The sequence below is a fragment of the Cetorhinus maximus genome, chromosome 9 (genome assembly GCF_964194155.1).
Source record: "Cetorhinus maximus chromosome 9, sCetMax3.hap1.1, whole genome shotgun sequence".
Classification (NCBI taxonomy): Eukaryota; Metazoa; Chordata; class Chondrichthyes; order Lamniformes; family Cetorhinidae; genus Cetorhinus; species Cetorhinus maximus.
Window position 1 is genome coordinate 54,850,721 of NC_135887.1, and position 18,526 is coordinate 54,869,246.

Sequence of the window (18,526 nt, forward strand, 5' to 3'; positions counted from 1 at the left end):
AGATGGTGCACAGTCAGGCCTACAAAGCTCGGAGCTGGTTGAAGTCACCTTCCAAGGCCATCTTCAGTCTCCTCCAATGAAAGTCAGCAGCATTCCACCAACCATGCTGCAGCCATTAGGGTAGCACTACATAGGAGCACCAGGAAGGCAGGTATTAAGGGAATGCACAAGGGTGATTACTTTACTTTTGTATGTAATATCAAATCATTTAATTTATAAATTTGGTTTGAAATGCTTTGTGGTGGCCTATATTTCTGTATTGTGGCCAAGCGGATGCTGAGATGGTCAATGGCAGAGGAAAGGCAAGATGTGGGACTGTTGGTGAATGGGGAATTACTGGTTTGCAGTCAAATGAGTTCTTCACAAATGCTCAGGCCAGAAACGTTGCCTCTCTCTTCCTCCTCATGTCCTTCTCCTCCTTACTTGATCACGAATAGTTGGTGACAAGGGCTGTCCCTTCATACTGAAGCGAGGTGTGCAGCATGCAGCAGACACAAAGAACACTGACACCTGTTGTGCTGAGTACTGCAGGGTTCCTCTAGGCAGTAGAAGTGTTGGTCTGCTCTATTATATTTCATGTGGTAGCATGGCTTTAACTGTTGATGCTGCTGTGCACTGGAGTCATCAGATGCCACCAACAGGTAGCCCTAGTAGCCAAGTGGCCACCTTTCTGTTTGCCATTGTGGCTCAAATGCAGCTGGCACAGCAGACTGCTGCAGAATGAAGGCATAATGAGTTCTGACTGGATAGTGAGGATTGACCTACATGATTCTCTGCATCTGGTCACACAGAGTGGAATCATTTTCATTTGTGCTTTGACCCGAGTTGACCTGTGGTATCCAAAGAGCAATGTGTGCAGCTTATGGTACCGTGTCATGGGGAAGCCTGCGATCTTAGTGGAACTTCATGCTCACTCCATCTGTTTCTCTCTGACAAGGGATTATGAAATATAGTAAGCTCTCAATGAATACAGAGCATCACTTATGTTACAGGGGATGGCAAACTGCGAGATATTGCATCTATCTCCAGCTCCAGCCTGAAGAAACCAGATGCACAAAAGATCATGGCCATGGTTACCTTCACAGATACTGGCAGTGCTGTCTTTACCCTGCTCTGAGGTTGCACATATGGCTGCAGCAAGTGGAAGAATTGAGTGAGGACATCCTTACTGAAGTGTAGACATCACAGCCATTCTTTCTTGCTGAGGTTCAGGTAGAAAAATTGCTCCCTGAACACCAAGAGGAGATATGGCCACCTGTTCAGAGCCCTTCTCCCTCTTCTGGCAACTTGTTCTGCTCTGCATGGCCATTGCCTATTCTCCAAGTCATGCGATATTCCAAGAGGAATGGCGAGTGCACCCATGTCTGAAAAAACTGGTTTCTGTAGAAGCCTTGAAGTCAGCAAAAACCATTTCAGCACCTGCAACACCATTCCCTGTAGACTTTTGCAATTAAAAACTATAGAAAGCACCAAATCCTTTTAGAATTGAACCAACATCCAGAAGAAATCAATCAGCAGCCAACTTGTAAGTAGGAATGACCCCTTTAAATAGTGCCAGTAGGCGTGAAGGTGGGGAGAGAATCCTGCCTGGTACTGAGCGACTGAACATATTCGACTGTGCAAGGTTAAGAGAGTGGCTAGCTGGAACACTGAGCTGATTTATGTCAATATCTGTCTGCTCTGCATACTTCCCGTGGCTGTTTACTGAGCACGCTAACACCCTCACCACCCAGTGCGATAGATGCCATTTTGAAGATCTGAGGACACTTGTAACATCCAAGGAAAACTGCTGCAAATGCTCCCAATTAAGCGTCTATGATTTATAAGATGAGCTGACGGTGCTTTTACACCACAGTTATATAGCTTGCGTTGCTAGGAAGCAAGAATAGTTGTCAGGTTGGAGGAAGGTGCCACTGGCTTAGTACATAACATCTGACAAATTACTGAATTTATACCAGCAATTTTGATTGGCATCGGACCAGTTCTCACTGAGTCGGTTAGGTTAAAACTGGGGCTATTGTGTTTTTAATTACAAATTTCTTAAACTGAACTAAACTGGCATTTTTATTTTAAAATTCAGAATTCCATCTGTGACTTGTGCAATGTACAACAGCAATCAGGGATGTTGATTTCTAAAAATGAGTCTTACCAAAGAACTCATTTCAAATTGGAATTGTAACAGTTATGAATAACATTTTACAATTTTTGCTTTTTTGTTTTGTTTAAGTGAGGTTGGATGATGTTACTGTGTCTGAAGGAGTTGCCATACTATGATTATTAAGGTATGGAATTATCAATAATGGAATTTAGCAATGAGTGCAGCGATTACATGCTTAACTGAGCACTGTCTCAGTGTTGGGCTTTGTGGGTTTCCAAAGAAATATTCCCAATGATATCACTAGTGCTCACTTTCTAAACAAAAGCGTTTGGAAAGAAAATACAACCAATGAGTGAAATTAACAAAAGGACGTAAATCCTATTTTTTGTAGCTATTTCACTTGTAAATCACTGTTGGGGATTGACTGCTCCAATTTCACTTTTCTGATATCAACTGGAATGAGAATGGGCAGTTTCTTGAATTGGTTGATTCACTATGCTAGTTTCACATTCAAGCAGCAAGATGAAAAGCTCTCTCAAACACCAGCTAAGGCATAATTTTACCATTTACACCCCAACGACATACAACAGAAGGGACTTAATTTTTGCCACAGCTATTTTTAAACTCTGCATTCATTCAATTGTTTGAAGGAAAATAAAAAGTCCAGTGCCAGTCAGTGGGTCATTACCAACCCAAATAGGCAATTCAGCTCAACACATCAGACTGAGCAGGTTCTAAAGTAACACCAGACCAGTGCTATTTTAGTGATTTCTCATTAAGAAAACACACATCCAGTGAAATTACCATATAAATGCAGTGCTTAGTATTTGCCATTAGGAACAGGTAGCTATGCCCCTCCAAGAGGATGGATTTTGCAGCATTGTTGGTGCACATGTCAGGATCACTCACTATTGCTAGGATCACCAGGTCTTGCACACAAAAATCAAGACTGACACATTAGTGAAGTACTGAGGTAATGCTGCACTGTTGGAGGTGTTGAGGTATTAAACTGAGGCCCTATCTGCCTGCTCATGTGGAGATAAAAAATCCCATGGCACTATATCAAAGAACAAGGGAGTTAGTCCCAGTGACCTGGCTAATATTTATCCCTCAATCAACTTCACAAAAACAGATTATCTGGTCATTATCACATTGCTGTTTGTGGGAGTTTTGCTGTACACAATTCCGGCTGCTGCATTTCATACATTACAGCAGCGACTACATTTCAAAAGTACTTCATTGGCTGTGAAGTGCTTTGAGACATACTGGTGGACATGAAAAGTGCTATATAAAATCAAGCCTTTTTATTTTCTTTTTGCTGATTATTTGCATTATGTGGAAAGGTTCAGGAAACTGTGCTTATTTTCTCTTTGACAACTGACTTTGAGGTGACCCAATTACTGCTTTCTATGTGATAAAATAAAATCATCAATCATCCAAGAAAATTGTTCACTATGGTGAAGGGTTCAAAATAAAGGGTAAAATCTAGGACATTAAGTGTAGGGACAGTCAGCCAGATGTGTACACATGGAGGGCAATAGAAATGGGTAGGGCAATAGAAACAAGTTGCCAAAAAAGGCCATTGAAGCAAGCATTATAAGTGCAGTCAGGAAGAAATGAGACATTGTTATAGAGATTGAAAAGGAATCCTGGGGCAAACTGAGAAAAATAAATGAGTTTATTGGATGAATCTCTTATTGGTGTTCCTAAAAATTCTTACACTCCAAATAAGGATAAATGTTTACCAGATCACATTTCTTGAAGCAAGCCAGAAAGCTGTGAACTCCTCATGAACTACTTCCAAGTGATCTTTGATCTTAATCTTATTTAAATTTGACTCTGTTTTCAGCACTGGTCACTGCCAAGTGATGAAAACAAAAATTCCCCAACAGAAAAAAAGGGGAAAAGAAAATCAGAAAAGAAAGAACACAAAGGGAGAAGTAAAATTATCAAAAGCCTCAACAATGCCCTATTCCAAGGCAGCTTTTAGCAAGAACCTGTTACAAACCTCTCATTACAGCCAACACTTTGCTTGTCTCGCCAGAAGTAACATTACATAAATAAGGAAACTCCAGTAGATCAAACTTTACTTACAAAACCGACAATTCTTTCCTGCTTCACACAATTTTGGAATGAGGTTTGCCTACATTATAGAGAGCCTATTGCTGTTCTTCTATTGTTCTTAAATGGCTAGATTCAAAGCTGGAGTGCTTTTACACATTGTCATTGGTTTAAAAATTTTCTTGCTTTTATTGTGAAGCAAAAAGTGATCAGATGACTAAGCCACTATTTTTAGTTTCTTCTTAATGACCATGTGAACTTCTTTTGACCGGTAATCACTGCGCAGTTTGCGTTTTAGATATTATCTGTTCTGAATGTTGATGAGTTCCAGAGGAACTGTTTTTAAGTTCCCAGAGATAAAAAGTGTTGGAACAATCTACACAGTACCTTCTCTTTGTTATTTCCTGGGGAATAAACCCTTGTGCAGCTCATGTTTTCACCACATCTTTCATTCATCTGCTGTGGAATCCCTGGGCCCATTGCTATCAGAAGCACATTTCAGTAAGCCAGTGGTTTGAGCTGCTGCTAATCATAGCCTAAGGCTGTGTATGGCCCCATTTCCAAGGGCAGCAAATATATTCAGAGCAAGAAAAGAAATTCAAATACAACTTTCCTTGTTTATTTTCATAAAATGTGCCACACTGCGCCATCAAATGCACCCTGATTTGCACACAAGTTTCAAAACTGTTAAAGTTCAAGTATTTCCAACATTTCCTTTCATATGTTCAGTATTTTCATGCTTTGGTTTTGACTGTACAATTCAATGGCAGATAGCTACACGCAAGTTTGCCCATATATTCACACACATACATAAACATATGTAACATATACAACAGATCTCAATTACCTGCCAGCATTCAGCATCAAACCAAGGAATAAGAACATGCAAATTGAAAAGTAAAATGTTATCAAAATTTACTGTGCCTGTTAGTAACACTATAGCTGATGTCATTTAGTTATACAGCCTGAATCAATTCACTCAGACAACAATCTCAATTAATGCTTTTAATAGGCTCTATCTGAAAGATTCAGGTTTTAAAGGTCTCTGGCAATTAGGAAGGGACAAGTACTCCAGGATGTTTCAGAAATTTATATTAATATTTGAGAAGTTTTTCTTAGTGACTTCAACTGTAAGCATTTACCCCTTGTTCAAAAAAGAATAAAAATTTAACTTTTAAACATTTACTCCTTGGTTCTCCTCACAAAGTGCATTTTTAAAAAATTTGTTCATGTGGGCATCACTGGCAAGGCCAGCATTTATTGCCTGTCCTTAATTGTCCTTGTTCAGAGGGCATTTAAGAGTCAACCACATTGCTGTGGGTCTGGAGTCACATGTAGGCTAGACCAAGTCCTTCCCTAAAGAACATTAGTGAACCAGATGGGTTTTTATTTATGACAATCAGCAATGTTTCGAGGTCATCATAAGACATTTCATTACAGATTTTTATTGAATTCAAATTTCACCATCTACCGTGGTGGGATTCGAACCCAGATCCCCACAGCATTACCCTTGGCCTCTGCAATACTAGTCCAGTGACTATATCACTATGCCACCGGCTCCCCCCCAATACAAAGTACAACTGTTATGATGCAGTAATGAGCTGTCCTATACTGACACAGTGGATCAAAGATTGGCTTCCTGGTCTTTGTTGGAGCAGTGGTAGAGTGTTATTGTTAGCGTCAGCACCTTTGGCTCATGGAGAGGAAATTAGCCAGCTACCTCCATTGGAGTTTCAAGTATACAAACATTATGGAGGCAGCATCAGACTTGGTTGTGCCAGCTCCCACGGTCGGATAGCCTGCTAACACTCACTTTCGATGTTTACACATGAATAATGGCCGGGGAGCACCTAGCCCCTATTGTACCATCATTAACAAAGTCACCAGTGGCTTCAATAGGGGGAGAAATTGATCCAAATCACAGAATCTCACAGTGCAGAAGAGGCCCTTCGGCCCATCGAGTCTGCACCGACACGTCAGAAACACCTGACCTACCTACCTAATCCCATTTACCAGCACTTGGCCCATACCCTTGAATGTTATGACGTGCCAAGTGCTCATCCAGGTACTTTTTAAAGGATGTGAGGCAACCCGCCTCCACCACCCTCCCAGGCAGCGCATTCCAGACCGTCATGGCCCTCTGGGTAAAAAGGTTTTTCCTCACATCCCCCCTAAACCTCCTGCCCCTCACCTTGAACTTATGTCCCCTCGTGACTGACCCTTCAACTAAGGGGAACAGCTGCTCCCCATCCACCCTGTTCATGCCACCTCTTAATCTTGTACACCTCGATCAGGTCGCCCCTCAGTCTTCTCTGCTCCAACGAAAACAATCCAAGTCTATCCAACCTCTCTTCATAACTTAAATGTTTCATCCCAGGCAACATCCTGGTGAATCTCCTCTGCACCCCCTCCAGTGCAATCACATCCTTCCTATAATGTGGCAACCAGAACTGCACACAGTATTCCAGCTGTGGCCTCACCGAGGTTCCATACAACTCCAACATGACCTCCCTACTTTTGTAATCTATGCCTCTATTGATAAAGGCAAGAGTCCCATATCACCACCCCACTAACATGCCCCTCCGCCTTCAAAGATCTACGGACACACACCAAGGTCCATTTGTTCCTCAGAACTTCCTAGTGTCATGCCATTTATTGAATACTTTTTTGTCAAATTACTCCTTCCAAAGTGTACCAGCTCACACTTTTCACTTTTAAATTCCATCTACCACTTGTCTGTCCATTTGACCATCCCGTCTATATCTTTCTGTAGCCCATGACACTCAACCTCACTGTTAACCACCCGGCCAATCTTTGTGTCATCACCAAAAAAAAAGGTGAAGAATACTGCCATCTAGTATTCATAGCTGCTAGAACAGGAGAAATGGATTGTCCTGTAGGAAAGGTTGTAGCATAAATGGAACAAGAACTACAGGTAAAGTGATGGAAGGGGTCATCAACAGTGCTATCAAGCAGCCCCTGCTTAGCAATAACCTGCTCAATGATGTTCAGTTTGGGTTCCGCCAGGACCACTCGTAACCTCATTTTACAGCCTTGGTTCAAACATGGACAAAAGAGCTGAACTCCAGAGGTGAGGTGAGAGCGACTGCCCTTGACATCAAGGCAGCATGTGACCGAGCGTGACATCGAGGAGCCCTGGCAAAACTGGAGTCAATGGGAATCAGGGGGAAATCTCTCCACTAGTTGGAGTCATACCTAGCACAAAGGAAGACGATTGTGGCTGTTGGAGGTCAATCATCTCAGTTTCAGGACATCCCTGCAGGGGTTTCTCAAGATAGTGTCCTAGGTCTAACCATCTTCAGCTACTTCATCAATGACCTTCCTTTCACCATAAGGTCAGAAGTGGGGATGTTCACCGATGATTGCACAATGTTCAGCGCCATTCGTGACTCCTCAGTTACTTAAGTGGTCCATGTCCAAATGCAGCAAGACCTAGATAATATCTAGGCTTGGGTTGACAAGTGGCAAGTAATAAGTGACAAGTCGCACCACACAAGTGCCAGGCAGTGACCATCTCCAACAAGAGGGAATCTAACCATAGCACCTTGACATTCATTGGCATTACCATCGCTGAATCCCCCACTATCAGCATCCTGGGGGGTTACCATTGACCAGAAACTGAACTGGATTAGCCATATAAATACTGTGGCTACAAGAGTAGGTCAGAGGCTAGCAATCTTTTGGTGAGTAACTCAGTTGCTGACTCCTCAAAGCCTGTCCACCATCTACAAGGCACAAGTCAGGAGTGTAATGGAATACTCTCCTCTTGTCTGGATGAGTGCAGCTCCAACAACACTCAAGAAGCTTGCATCTTTCTGGACAATGCAGCCTGCTTGACTGGCACCCCTTCCACAAACATTCACTCCCTCCACCATTGATGAACAGTGGCAGCAGTGTGTACCATCTACAAGATGCACTGCAGGAACTCCCCAAGGCTCCTTAGACAGCACCTTCCAAACCCACAACTGCTGCCATTTAGAAGAACTATGGCAGCAAATACATGGGAACACCACCACCTGGAAATTTCCTTCCAAGTCACTCACCATCCTGACTTGGAAATATATCACCATTCTTTCAATGTCACTGGGTCAAAATCTTGGAACTCTCTCCCTAACAGCACCGTGGGTGTCCCTGTACCACATACTATTCAAGAAGGCAGCTCACTACTGCTTTCTCAAGGGCAATTAGGGATGGGGAGTAAAATGCTGGCCTAGCCAGTGACGCACACATCCCATAAATGAATTAAAAAAAGGAAGCCTTGCAGCCAATAACCCTTTGTGAATGTTAACACTAGCAGGTTTGCTGGAGGAAATATTTACAGGAGAAAAAGAAAATCAACGTCAACAAGAAAAAAAACAGGACTACAGAAAAGGCAGAACAGGATAATGAAGAGGAAACTGGTCAAATGAAGGTGTGGTAAAGAAATAAGGAAAACAATGGTATTAGATGATCTTCTGTGCTGCTGCTCAGGGTGAGTCAGTAACTATGCAGTTAGGAGGATGGGTTGCTGGCGTGTGGGAACCATCGATTCACTGCATCATATCTCTCTCAAACTTCTTTGCAAATCCTTTCAATGGGTCCTTTCATCACTGAAAGGATCTGGGAATAAGTTAGTGAGCGATACACTAAGGTACAGTGAAATAACTGTTTTCTAATTGGTTCCTGGAAAATGAGTGTTTTTCTGACCTGCAACTGGTAGAAAGTCATAATACCTAATAAAATGTTAAAACACATTGCATCCATCAATCTTTATTCATATATCTGAGTAACATAAGAACAGTTGGAAAGCATTCTACTTGCTGAAACTTATTTAAACGTTTATTCTGAACCTCCCTCTAAATATAACAGTATAGCCTTCCAGCTGTCACTTATCCTTTGAATTCTCTGAGATATGCATAAATAAAACTATTGTTGCTCTAATCATCTGAAATCAAAGGGAGATTTAAACAATTGTAAAACTTAATGTTTCTCAAATAGCATGATGAATTTACTAAATAAAGAAACCTTTAAATGTAGTATCTTGCACTGTTTTTAAGCAAGCCTGTTGATACATTCACACATGTCCTTGTTTTGAGGATTTTATTTTGAAAAAGAAAACAAACTCCGCTCACTTGCTCTGCTTCCAGAAACCTTTTTCAGAAAGCTATCACCACTACTCTGTTAACAGAAAGTAGAGAAGGGCTAGGGTTTAGAAAGAATAGTCACACTCAAAACAAAGATTTCCCAACAAGCAAAAGAAATTTGGGAGCTTTAGACATAAATGCGTTCTTTGCATGTAGGCTGCTACTTTGTTGAAAGCTAAGTGATTGCTCCAGGAAGTTTCATAAACCCAAGCCCTAGGGTTTTTTCAGAAAAGGACAAACCTCCAATAGAAAACATTGTAAATACACAAGTGGCTACTATCTATGTAGGGATAGGTTATAATTATTGAACCACCATTCAGTTGTAATTTTATATAAGTATACAATTGCAGCCAATTAGGTACAACTACAATGCAGAAATTTGCATATGTGACTGACTGACAAAAAAACATGTTAGATACACAGCTGACCATCTCATCCTTGCTTGTAATAATTTCACATTTCACACCTTTACAGTGTCCCAAAGTTCCACTGATGATCGATCCCTTGTTTTCCTTGTTTACAGGCTACCCACATCCCCCCACATCTTGCTGGCATCATTTGCTGTCACATGTACGCTGACAATGCCAGATCCATTTCTCCACTACCATCCTTGACTCCTCAAACACTTCTCTGTAATCCAATTGTCTAGCTGCCATCAAGTACTGGATAAGGTAGAAAGCAAACATCAAGTTCTGATAACTCGGAACCTTTCTCCGACACAATATCTTAAAATCAAAGTCATCTCATTTATCTCCCTCCAGTAGTCTGTACCTCAGCCCTGTCTCCATCTCTTTCCAAAGCATCCCACTCAGGTCCATGTCAACCGTGCCTAATTTCTAATTTGACCCCGAGTTTCACTTCAAACAATACGCCTCTGCAACATTTACCATCTCTGCCCCATTCCATCCCACTGCTGTTGAGCCCCTTATCTATCCTTCTGCCACGTCCTTGCTGGCCTCCTGCATTCCTTCATTCACAAAGTGAAGCTCATTGAAAAAAATTGGGTCCATATCCAATACTGCTCCCCTTTTCCTCATCAATCTGCAGTAACTCCAATCCTCCAATCAAATTGCTTCAAAATTCTTGTGCTCCTCTACAAGTTTTCTTCATGGTCTTGCTCCTCTCTATTTTATCATGCAACCTTCTCATTTCTGATCTTGTTTTATATCGTATCCCTCATGGCAATGGCAGTACCTTACTTTTGCATGTCTCAGCACCTCAACTTGAACTGTTGAGAAACTCCTATGCTCCAACCAACACTAATTCGCTTCCTTCCAAGCTGCCTTAAGTTTTGCTATTCAACAAAAACAATGTCAGATCACAGAATCACAAAAAAAGGACAGAATGTGTAACTTTAAAATGGGGACTGAGTTATACCTGCATGGTCTGCTATAATAATCCTCTGCCCTTCACTCTGCTTCACAGGAAGAATGTACTTGTCCCATATGTCATATCACAGGAGATCGACTGAAAAAGTGAATTTTGTATATGCTTCTACATATCCATAGAGTTAACAGGACATTGGAGGATATGTTGCTTGTTTTTCTCTTTTGAGGCCTTGTCTGTGACCTTTGGCAGGGATGCTGTGCTGCAACAGTATGTATTTTTTCCCTGATGACCTTCCTGTGATGCTGCAGTTCTCGCTCTCATCCTCTCTGTTGCTGGTTGGTCTTCCTTAGCGTGTCTTCTAACTGTGCACATCTCCGATGTATCCTTGTGTCTCAGCCTAATCTACCCTGTCCCTTTTTGGTTTTAAGAAAGACATTTTGGGGCACTGATAGACCACTATTGTGTGGCCTATTGCTTCACCTCCTCTATCTGTTGCCTCTTGCCAAGAAGAAGGTATTTTCCTCACTCATTCACATTCCCCTCCCATACTGCTTCAGTGTCAGGCTGAGGCCTGACTGCAATTCACCAACGCCAATCTGCCTCATGTTTTTCCAGTGCCTCCTGCAATCCTGCTCCTACCCCCAAGAACTCACTTGACTGATTGTTGATCAACGATGAAAAAGGACAAGGAGAAACCCAGAGTAAGAATAGTTAATTGAAGGAGAACCAACTTCAATGGGGTGAGAATAGATCTGGCCCAAATAAACTGGAAGCAAAGATTGACAGGTAAAACTGTGACTGAGCAATGGACTGCCTTTAAAAAAGAGGTAGTTCGGATACCACAAGGAGGAAAGGTAGAGCGAACACATCCAGAGCTCCGTGGATGGCAAGAGAGATATAAAATAAGATGAAGCAGAAAAAGGGTGCATATGACAGATGTGAAGTGGATAATACAATTGAGAACCAGGCTCAATATAGAAGGTTCAAAGGAAAATTGAAAAAAACAGAGATGCAAAAAGCGAGTACCAGATGAGGCTGGCAGCGAGTATAAAAGCAAATCCAAAAAATCTTCTGTAGGAATATGGATAATAAAAGGGTGGTAAAAGAAGGGGTGGGGCTGATTAGGGACCAAAAAGGAGATTTATGTATGGAAGCAGGGAGCATGGCTGAGGTACTGAATGAATACGTTTTATCTGTACCAAGGAAGATGCTGCTGCCTAGGGCATAGTGAAAGAGGAGGTAGATTAGACATTTGATTAGTTTAAAATTGATAAGGAGGCGGCATTGGATTGGCTGACTGTACTTAAATTTGATAAGGCACTAGGACTGGATGAGATGCATTCAAGGATCCTGAGGTAAATGAGAGTGGAAATTGCAAAGGAATTGGCCATAATTTTCCAATCTTCCTCAGATGCCGGGGTAGTGTTAGAAGACTGGAGAATTGCAGATGTCACATCCTTGTTCAAAAAGGATAAGCCCACCAACTACAGGGCCAGTCAGTTTAACTTTGATGGTGGCAAAACTTTTAGAAACAATTATTTGGGAAAAAAATAATAGTCACTTGGGCAAATAAAGGTTAATTAAGAAAAGCCAACACAGAATTAGTTAAGGACAAATTGTGATTAACTAACCTGCTGCAGTTTTTTGATGAGTAACAGAGAGGGTTGATAAGGGCAATGCTGTTGATCTGGTGTACATGGATGTCCAAAAGGCATTTTATGAAGTGCCACACAAAAGACTTGAGAGCAAAATTAGGGCCCATTGAATAAATGGGACAGTAGCAATATGGATACAAAATTGGCTGAGTAACTGGAAACTGAGTAGTGGTGAATGGTTGTTTTATGGGCTGAGGAAGGTTTATAGTGGAGTTTCCTGGTGGTTGGCATTAGGAACTTGTTCTTCTTGACATATATTGACCTAGGCCTTGGTGTATGGGGCACAATTTCAAAATTTGTGGATGACAAGAAATTTGGAAGTATTATGAACTGTGAGGAGGATAGTGTAGAATTTCAAAATGACACAAACAGGTTGGTGGAATGGGCAGACAGGTGACAGGTTAAATTTACTGCACAAAAGTGTGAAGTAATTCATTTTCGTAGGAACAAAATGGAGGGAAAATCTGAGCCTTTAAATTTTCAATTGTTCCCCCAGCATCCATAGCACTTGGGTGGGGGTGGGGGTGGGGTGGGGGGGAGCCTGGACGGGAAGAGTTCCACATTTTCACTGCCCTTTGAGTGAAAATATGCTTTTTGATTTCACTCCTGAATAGCCGAGTTCTAATTTTAAATTTATGCCCCTTTGTTCTGGATTTCCTCACTAGAGGATGGGAGTTCAGAAAGAAAGAGAGTGAGGCAAAGTAAGAAAATTTTAAACAATTTTACCCAAAGGAAAAAGATAAAAGCAAACACTTTTTTAAAGAAAAAAAATGGCAGGCAGACCTGGACAATCGCCAGGTGATGGTAGTTTGCAAATACAGCGTTGCATTTTCCCATCATGTAAATTGCTTATGTACCTTTCATAGCTTTCCCTGTTATAGATGCTTACATGATGTCCAATTAGAAATGATGGCCTAAAAATGTTTATTTATTTATACTGTAATGGAAAAATAACTAAAAGAATTAAATAAATGTGGAAATAATACAAATGGAAACATCACAGTGTTGCATTAGAAGGCACTGTTCTGAGGTTAGGGTTGATACATATTGTTGGAGCAACATTACATGTAGCCGTGTAATGCCTGACCCGTAAATGTCTGATGAGGCAATGCAGAGAGAATGTTACTCTGTATCTAATTCAAGTTCTAATAGATGTGGGAGTACTTGATTTGGACACGGTACAGGTAGTGAGAAATTGCTCTATTTGCCTTAACTGACATCTTTCACCTGCATCAACACAAAATCATTTAAAACATAAAGCAAAAAACGGTAAGGGAAGAAATTAAGGCACACAAAAGAAAATACATAAAGTCTGTAAATAAAAATTTCTATCCTGTTTGAGCACTAGGCAATCACCAAGAAGGGCAAAACACAAATTAAATACAACCCCCAACAATAGGACACTATGTTCATTATTAGCTAGAAGCAGCTAAAGCTGCTACTCCCAACAGTAATACAGTCTGCATCATGTAACTATCAGATAAATCTCTCTCTCTGTGTCTGTCTTTTACTCTCACACACACACACACACACATACATGTACACAACCAGTGTTAATAAATGAAAAATAACTCTGTTTGGAATTATTACAGATATTGGTCTAAATTTTTGTATTAATCTTATATTAATCATATATTTTCTAAATATACCAGTAAACTAAGCAATCCACAATTATAATTGATCTCTGGGACAATCACTGTGTTGTCTAATTGTCCACTGAGCATGTGATTTGAAATAATCTTATACTCATTGGGAACACAATGGGTCTTCACACCAATGATGACAATATGTGCAATTACAGACAACTGGGAGTGAGTTACAAAACAGTAATTCTATTGAGACAAAGCCATAAACAGCAAAAGTAAACCTCAACTGCTTAGTCTTCTGAAACCTTCAAGAAAATAACTCTTCCAAGTTGTTCCAAATATTTTTCATTTGATACACTATTTGTGCTAATCCGTCTTACACATGCTGCGTTGATCAAGCATTGAAGAAATGTCTTTCTTAACCAGGATTGGAGACAATGCTGCTGTTATGGGAGGTCTACATCAATGCTGCAGTCGATTAGAACAATCTGACAAAGTTAAGACTGGAGACTTTTCTCCACAAGCATCAACAGGGGTCACTTGATGATTCTTAGAAGCTTCTTTGTAACAGCGTTTTCATTGCGCTATTATATTCAATCTTTTTCATGTTATAATTTCAGTATTTAGCATCAAAGAGGTTGATAAGTATTAGTGTGGGGGGTGTATAAGAGAGCATTGATGATGTTTGACCTGAGGAGTGACACACCACGTGACAGATCCTGTAGTAAATTACTAGGGAATAACACATCGAGTATATTACACTCTGTATGACCTCCATTTGTCAGGAATGTCCTTGGCAACAAAGAGCTCCTGTGCTTTGATGAAAGAGCTCATTCTGCAGCCTCAGCATTTAACAGCACAGAGACCAATCATTGCCCTGCAGATGTCTGACAAACTGATAAATGGAGGTTAGCACTTATGATGGTGCATGATGCAATCACAGACCAATCACAACAAACATTTTGCTCATGTTTCCAGGGTTATTCTGTGATATACTTGTGTAAAACACTATAAACAGCACCCAATCACAAGGTTTAAACAGCATCCTACGAGGTCTAGATATCATGGTAACATTGACCAACTTTTAATTTAAGTATCATTAGCTCAAGCCTAATAACAATATAATCAACAAATAACAGAGTTAGAGTAGGCTACACTGAAAGCCACAATAAGACTGACAAGTATCACTGTAACACTTGGATATAGTAAGAGGGCAACACCGTTCAATTTGTCTCATTATTATGATGCCAGGTTAAATAAACATGTCCAATGGTACTACTGTACTGAAGGAATGCCGATAATGGGAGTCTCAGCATATCAGTGAACATCTATTTTTGAGAACTGACTGCCTTCAGCAAAAAATGCCTCCAAGCACACTGATTAAACATTGGAACATTTATAGGGTGGAACCACTGACTATACTTTAATTGGTTGGATCTCATCATCTGCAGAGAGGGACATGACCTTATATTACCAGCTCAGTGACAGCACTCTCAGCTCTGAGTTAGAGTTTGTGGGTTCAAGACCTATTCTTCAACTACAGCCCATAATTCAGGCTAACTTTCAATACAGAACAAACTGAGTACTACACTGTCAGGGATGCCTTCTTTTAAGATGAGTCATTAAACTCTCTCAGGTGGAGATAAATGAGCCCCAGGCACAATACAAGGAAGAGCAGTGGATTTCTCCTGTGTTCTGGCCAACATTCTCCCCAACCAAAATCATGAACAAAAAGTGATTTTCTGGTTATTTATCCCATTGCTGTGTGTGGGGCCTTGCTGCAACCCTCCCAGGGGCTGGATTTCATTGGCTGTGGATCACTATGGAATGTCTAAATATCATAAAAAGCATTATATAAAAACAAGTTTATTCTCTCAATTCCAAATTATCCCTTCCATTTCGAAGAAAAAATACATACAATGATAGAATTAAAAAAAAAAAAATTCCTGCTGTGACTTGATGCCTAAAATGTTTTTCTTGTAGCAAATACTAATGATTACGTCATGATCACATTCTTGGTAACGTTCATCACACCAGGACTGTATTACACTAATGGGATCTGACTCACCCATTTGTGGAGAATATCCAAGTTCAAATATCATTTGAGGTTACTGTTACTGCTATAACTCTCAAGCTGGCTTATCCTACCCATTCCTTCTTAGGTCACATGACCTGCATCATCTCGATAGTGTCACAACTATTTTAGAAATGAATTTAAATCTAGGGGTATGGCAGAAGATTTCACATTTTCACATGTCAATATGCAGATACAGATAGGCAAAAGAAAGTACTGGTAACCAAGGGGACTAACTGATCCCAGATCCAACACTCTGTTGAAAATCTGTACAATCACATGATTTTGTCAGTATCTTGTATAAAGAAAACAGAAGGCATGCTTCTCGTAAAATTTGTTTACAAGCAAACTCCAACTGTGAAAACATATTCCAAAATTAGTTGCAATGTTAATATAAAAATAGGGATAATGAAAACAGCTTGATAAACAATTTAGATAATTAGAGCAATTTAGTTAATGCAATAACGTTTTGGGGGAATTTAAATTAAAAAAAAAACTTGTTTCCTTTTTATACAAGATGCCCGTTTACAGAATGGAATCACTTGTTCCCATCTAAAAGGTGTGCTGTTACCTACCTAAGTTGTTGTCTGTCAGCACCTCTTTGACTTTCTTTGTGATGGCGTATGTATCGAGTTCAGGAGACATGGCTACCAGCTCCTGTATGCTTAACGCTGACTGACCAGAAATTGGCAGTGATGATAGAACCTGAGGATCATTCGAAGGCTGTTCACATGGTTCTGGTGGCTTGATGTCCTTACTGCTCTCTGTAGCTATGGATTGTTGTGATGATAGTTCAGCCACACTCTTCACTGATTCAGCAGAGCTGACTGGAGATTCGGGGGCTGGGCTGCAACTAGCTGAGGTCTTTGGGGTAATCTCTAAAATAAGTGAATAAAAAGTTTCATTATAAAAGTTTTTTTCCTTACTTGCTACAAATCATTTTAACCTAAATTTTATTGTAGGCAGTCCTAGACTTTTAGTAAAAGTAAATCTCATCATAAATGTTGAATTTTATTCGTCCTATTAGAACGGTAAAATCAGAGATGCAATTAAGGGTTTAAGAGGAGGAAAACACCATCCCATCAGTTCAGATCGATAAGTCAGTGTGTAGCTAAGCCACAAGGCAGGAAGGTACAAAGTTCAATCCCTGGTCATAAAGTCATTACAGCACAGGAGACAACCACTAGTCCATGCAACCCTCCATTAAGCAATTTCCCCCGCGCTCTATCGAAAGCCTTACAAGGTTATTTCCCTCAGCTGTCCATGGAAATTCCTTGTGCTAAACTATAAGAAGTGCTTGTAGAAGCTGTGTGATAGATGTCAAAACCACTCAGGCAAGGTTTCTACTCTAATGGCTATCCAGGAATGCACAGTGGGGATGCCCCTATGTGGACACTGTGATCCCAGGAGAATATTTGGAGGCGATGCCATCTATAACCAAATAGTCTACCAAAATTTTGTCTGAACTCAAATAAAAGGAACAGCCAAGGCACTGAAGTCAGCACCCAAGGCAACTAGGAGGCAGTGAAATTTGTATGGGCAAAGTCTGCAAAGAAAATGGGCATAATAATTGAGAGAAAGTATAGATATGGTACACTGGGAAGAAGCAAAGGGAGATCTGAGCACCAGCCCCAAGAAAGCGTGTGTGCAGCTGTCTTACTTCTACATGTAAAATTTCTTAAAAGTATTTCCTGGAGTGAAATGAAGCCGGCACAAGCGTGATGGGCTGAATGGCCTCCTTCAGGGCTGTATCATTTTATGATTCTATGATTGGGCCACCCCAGGAATTTGGGAATTACAGAACACACGGAGCTTTAATAAGAAGAAAGAAAACAGCTGAAATATTACATCCCTGAAAACATTTGTGACAGCAAATTCAAATATTGTGGGAGACAGCTTTTCAACTTTTACCACCACAACAGCTTGCACTATATAAATCCAAATGAATGGATACCAAATAAAGCAATCATGGCCTTCAGAAAATACATGAAAATGTATATCAGAGTAACTCCTAGTTGCACTGAGTAACTTTGTTTGTAATAAAGGAAGCTTGGTTATTTAAGGTCTTGTTCTTGTCACATGTGTGATATAGCTTGGGTTGTTTAAAGTACCTGCTAGGAATGATGTCATAAAATGTGGTGATGTAGGAAGCTAACTAAAAATCTAATGTTGGCACTGACAAGAAAATAAAACAAAATTGCTCAGAACCCTGTAGAACAGAAATGTGTTCTTTACGCTCATTCATAAATATGCAGCCGTGAATGTTGTAAGAGGATTCACAGGTACACTGAACCTAACAAAATAACTGTACAAGTACATAAACTGTGTGTTCAGAAGTTTATGGCTCATTACTAGAGCAATACCTTTGCTTCGGTGGAAGAAACAGACTGGCACAAGACTGACTCAGCCTGGCAATCCTTTCATCCCAAAAACATCAGTTATCAGATTGATAAACCAGCCAGGATCAATAACAATGACTATAGCTACTTGATTAATATAGGTTTCCCAAATCTGAAGGAAATGAATTAGCAACTTAAACTTGAGGGTTGGAAAAACTGAACAAAGTATATTTTTAATAT

At 40.4% G+C, this 18,526-nt stretch overlaps 1 protein-coding gene across 7 annotated transcripts in view; it reads right to left on the reverse strand.

The window, feature by feature from the left end:
- LOC144684663 (protein CASP-like) overlaps nucleotides 1-18,526 on the reverse strand; it is a 651,698-nt gene that overhangs the window by 127,235 nt on the left and 505,937 nt on the right. For 6 of the 7 annotated variants that reach the window (XM_078548745.1, XM_078548743.1, XM_078548747.1 and 3 more), the window contains one exon: nucleotides 16,523-16,825. The exons of the other annotated variant lie outside the window; for it this stretch is intronic. In XM_078548745.1, the coding sequence (XP_078404871.1) occupies nucleotides 16,523-16,825 (303 nt within the window). The remainder of the gene's footprint in view (nucleotides 1-16,522; nucleotides 16,826-18,526) is intronic. 7 annotated transcript variants of the gene reach the window in all.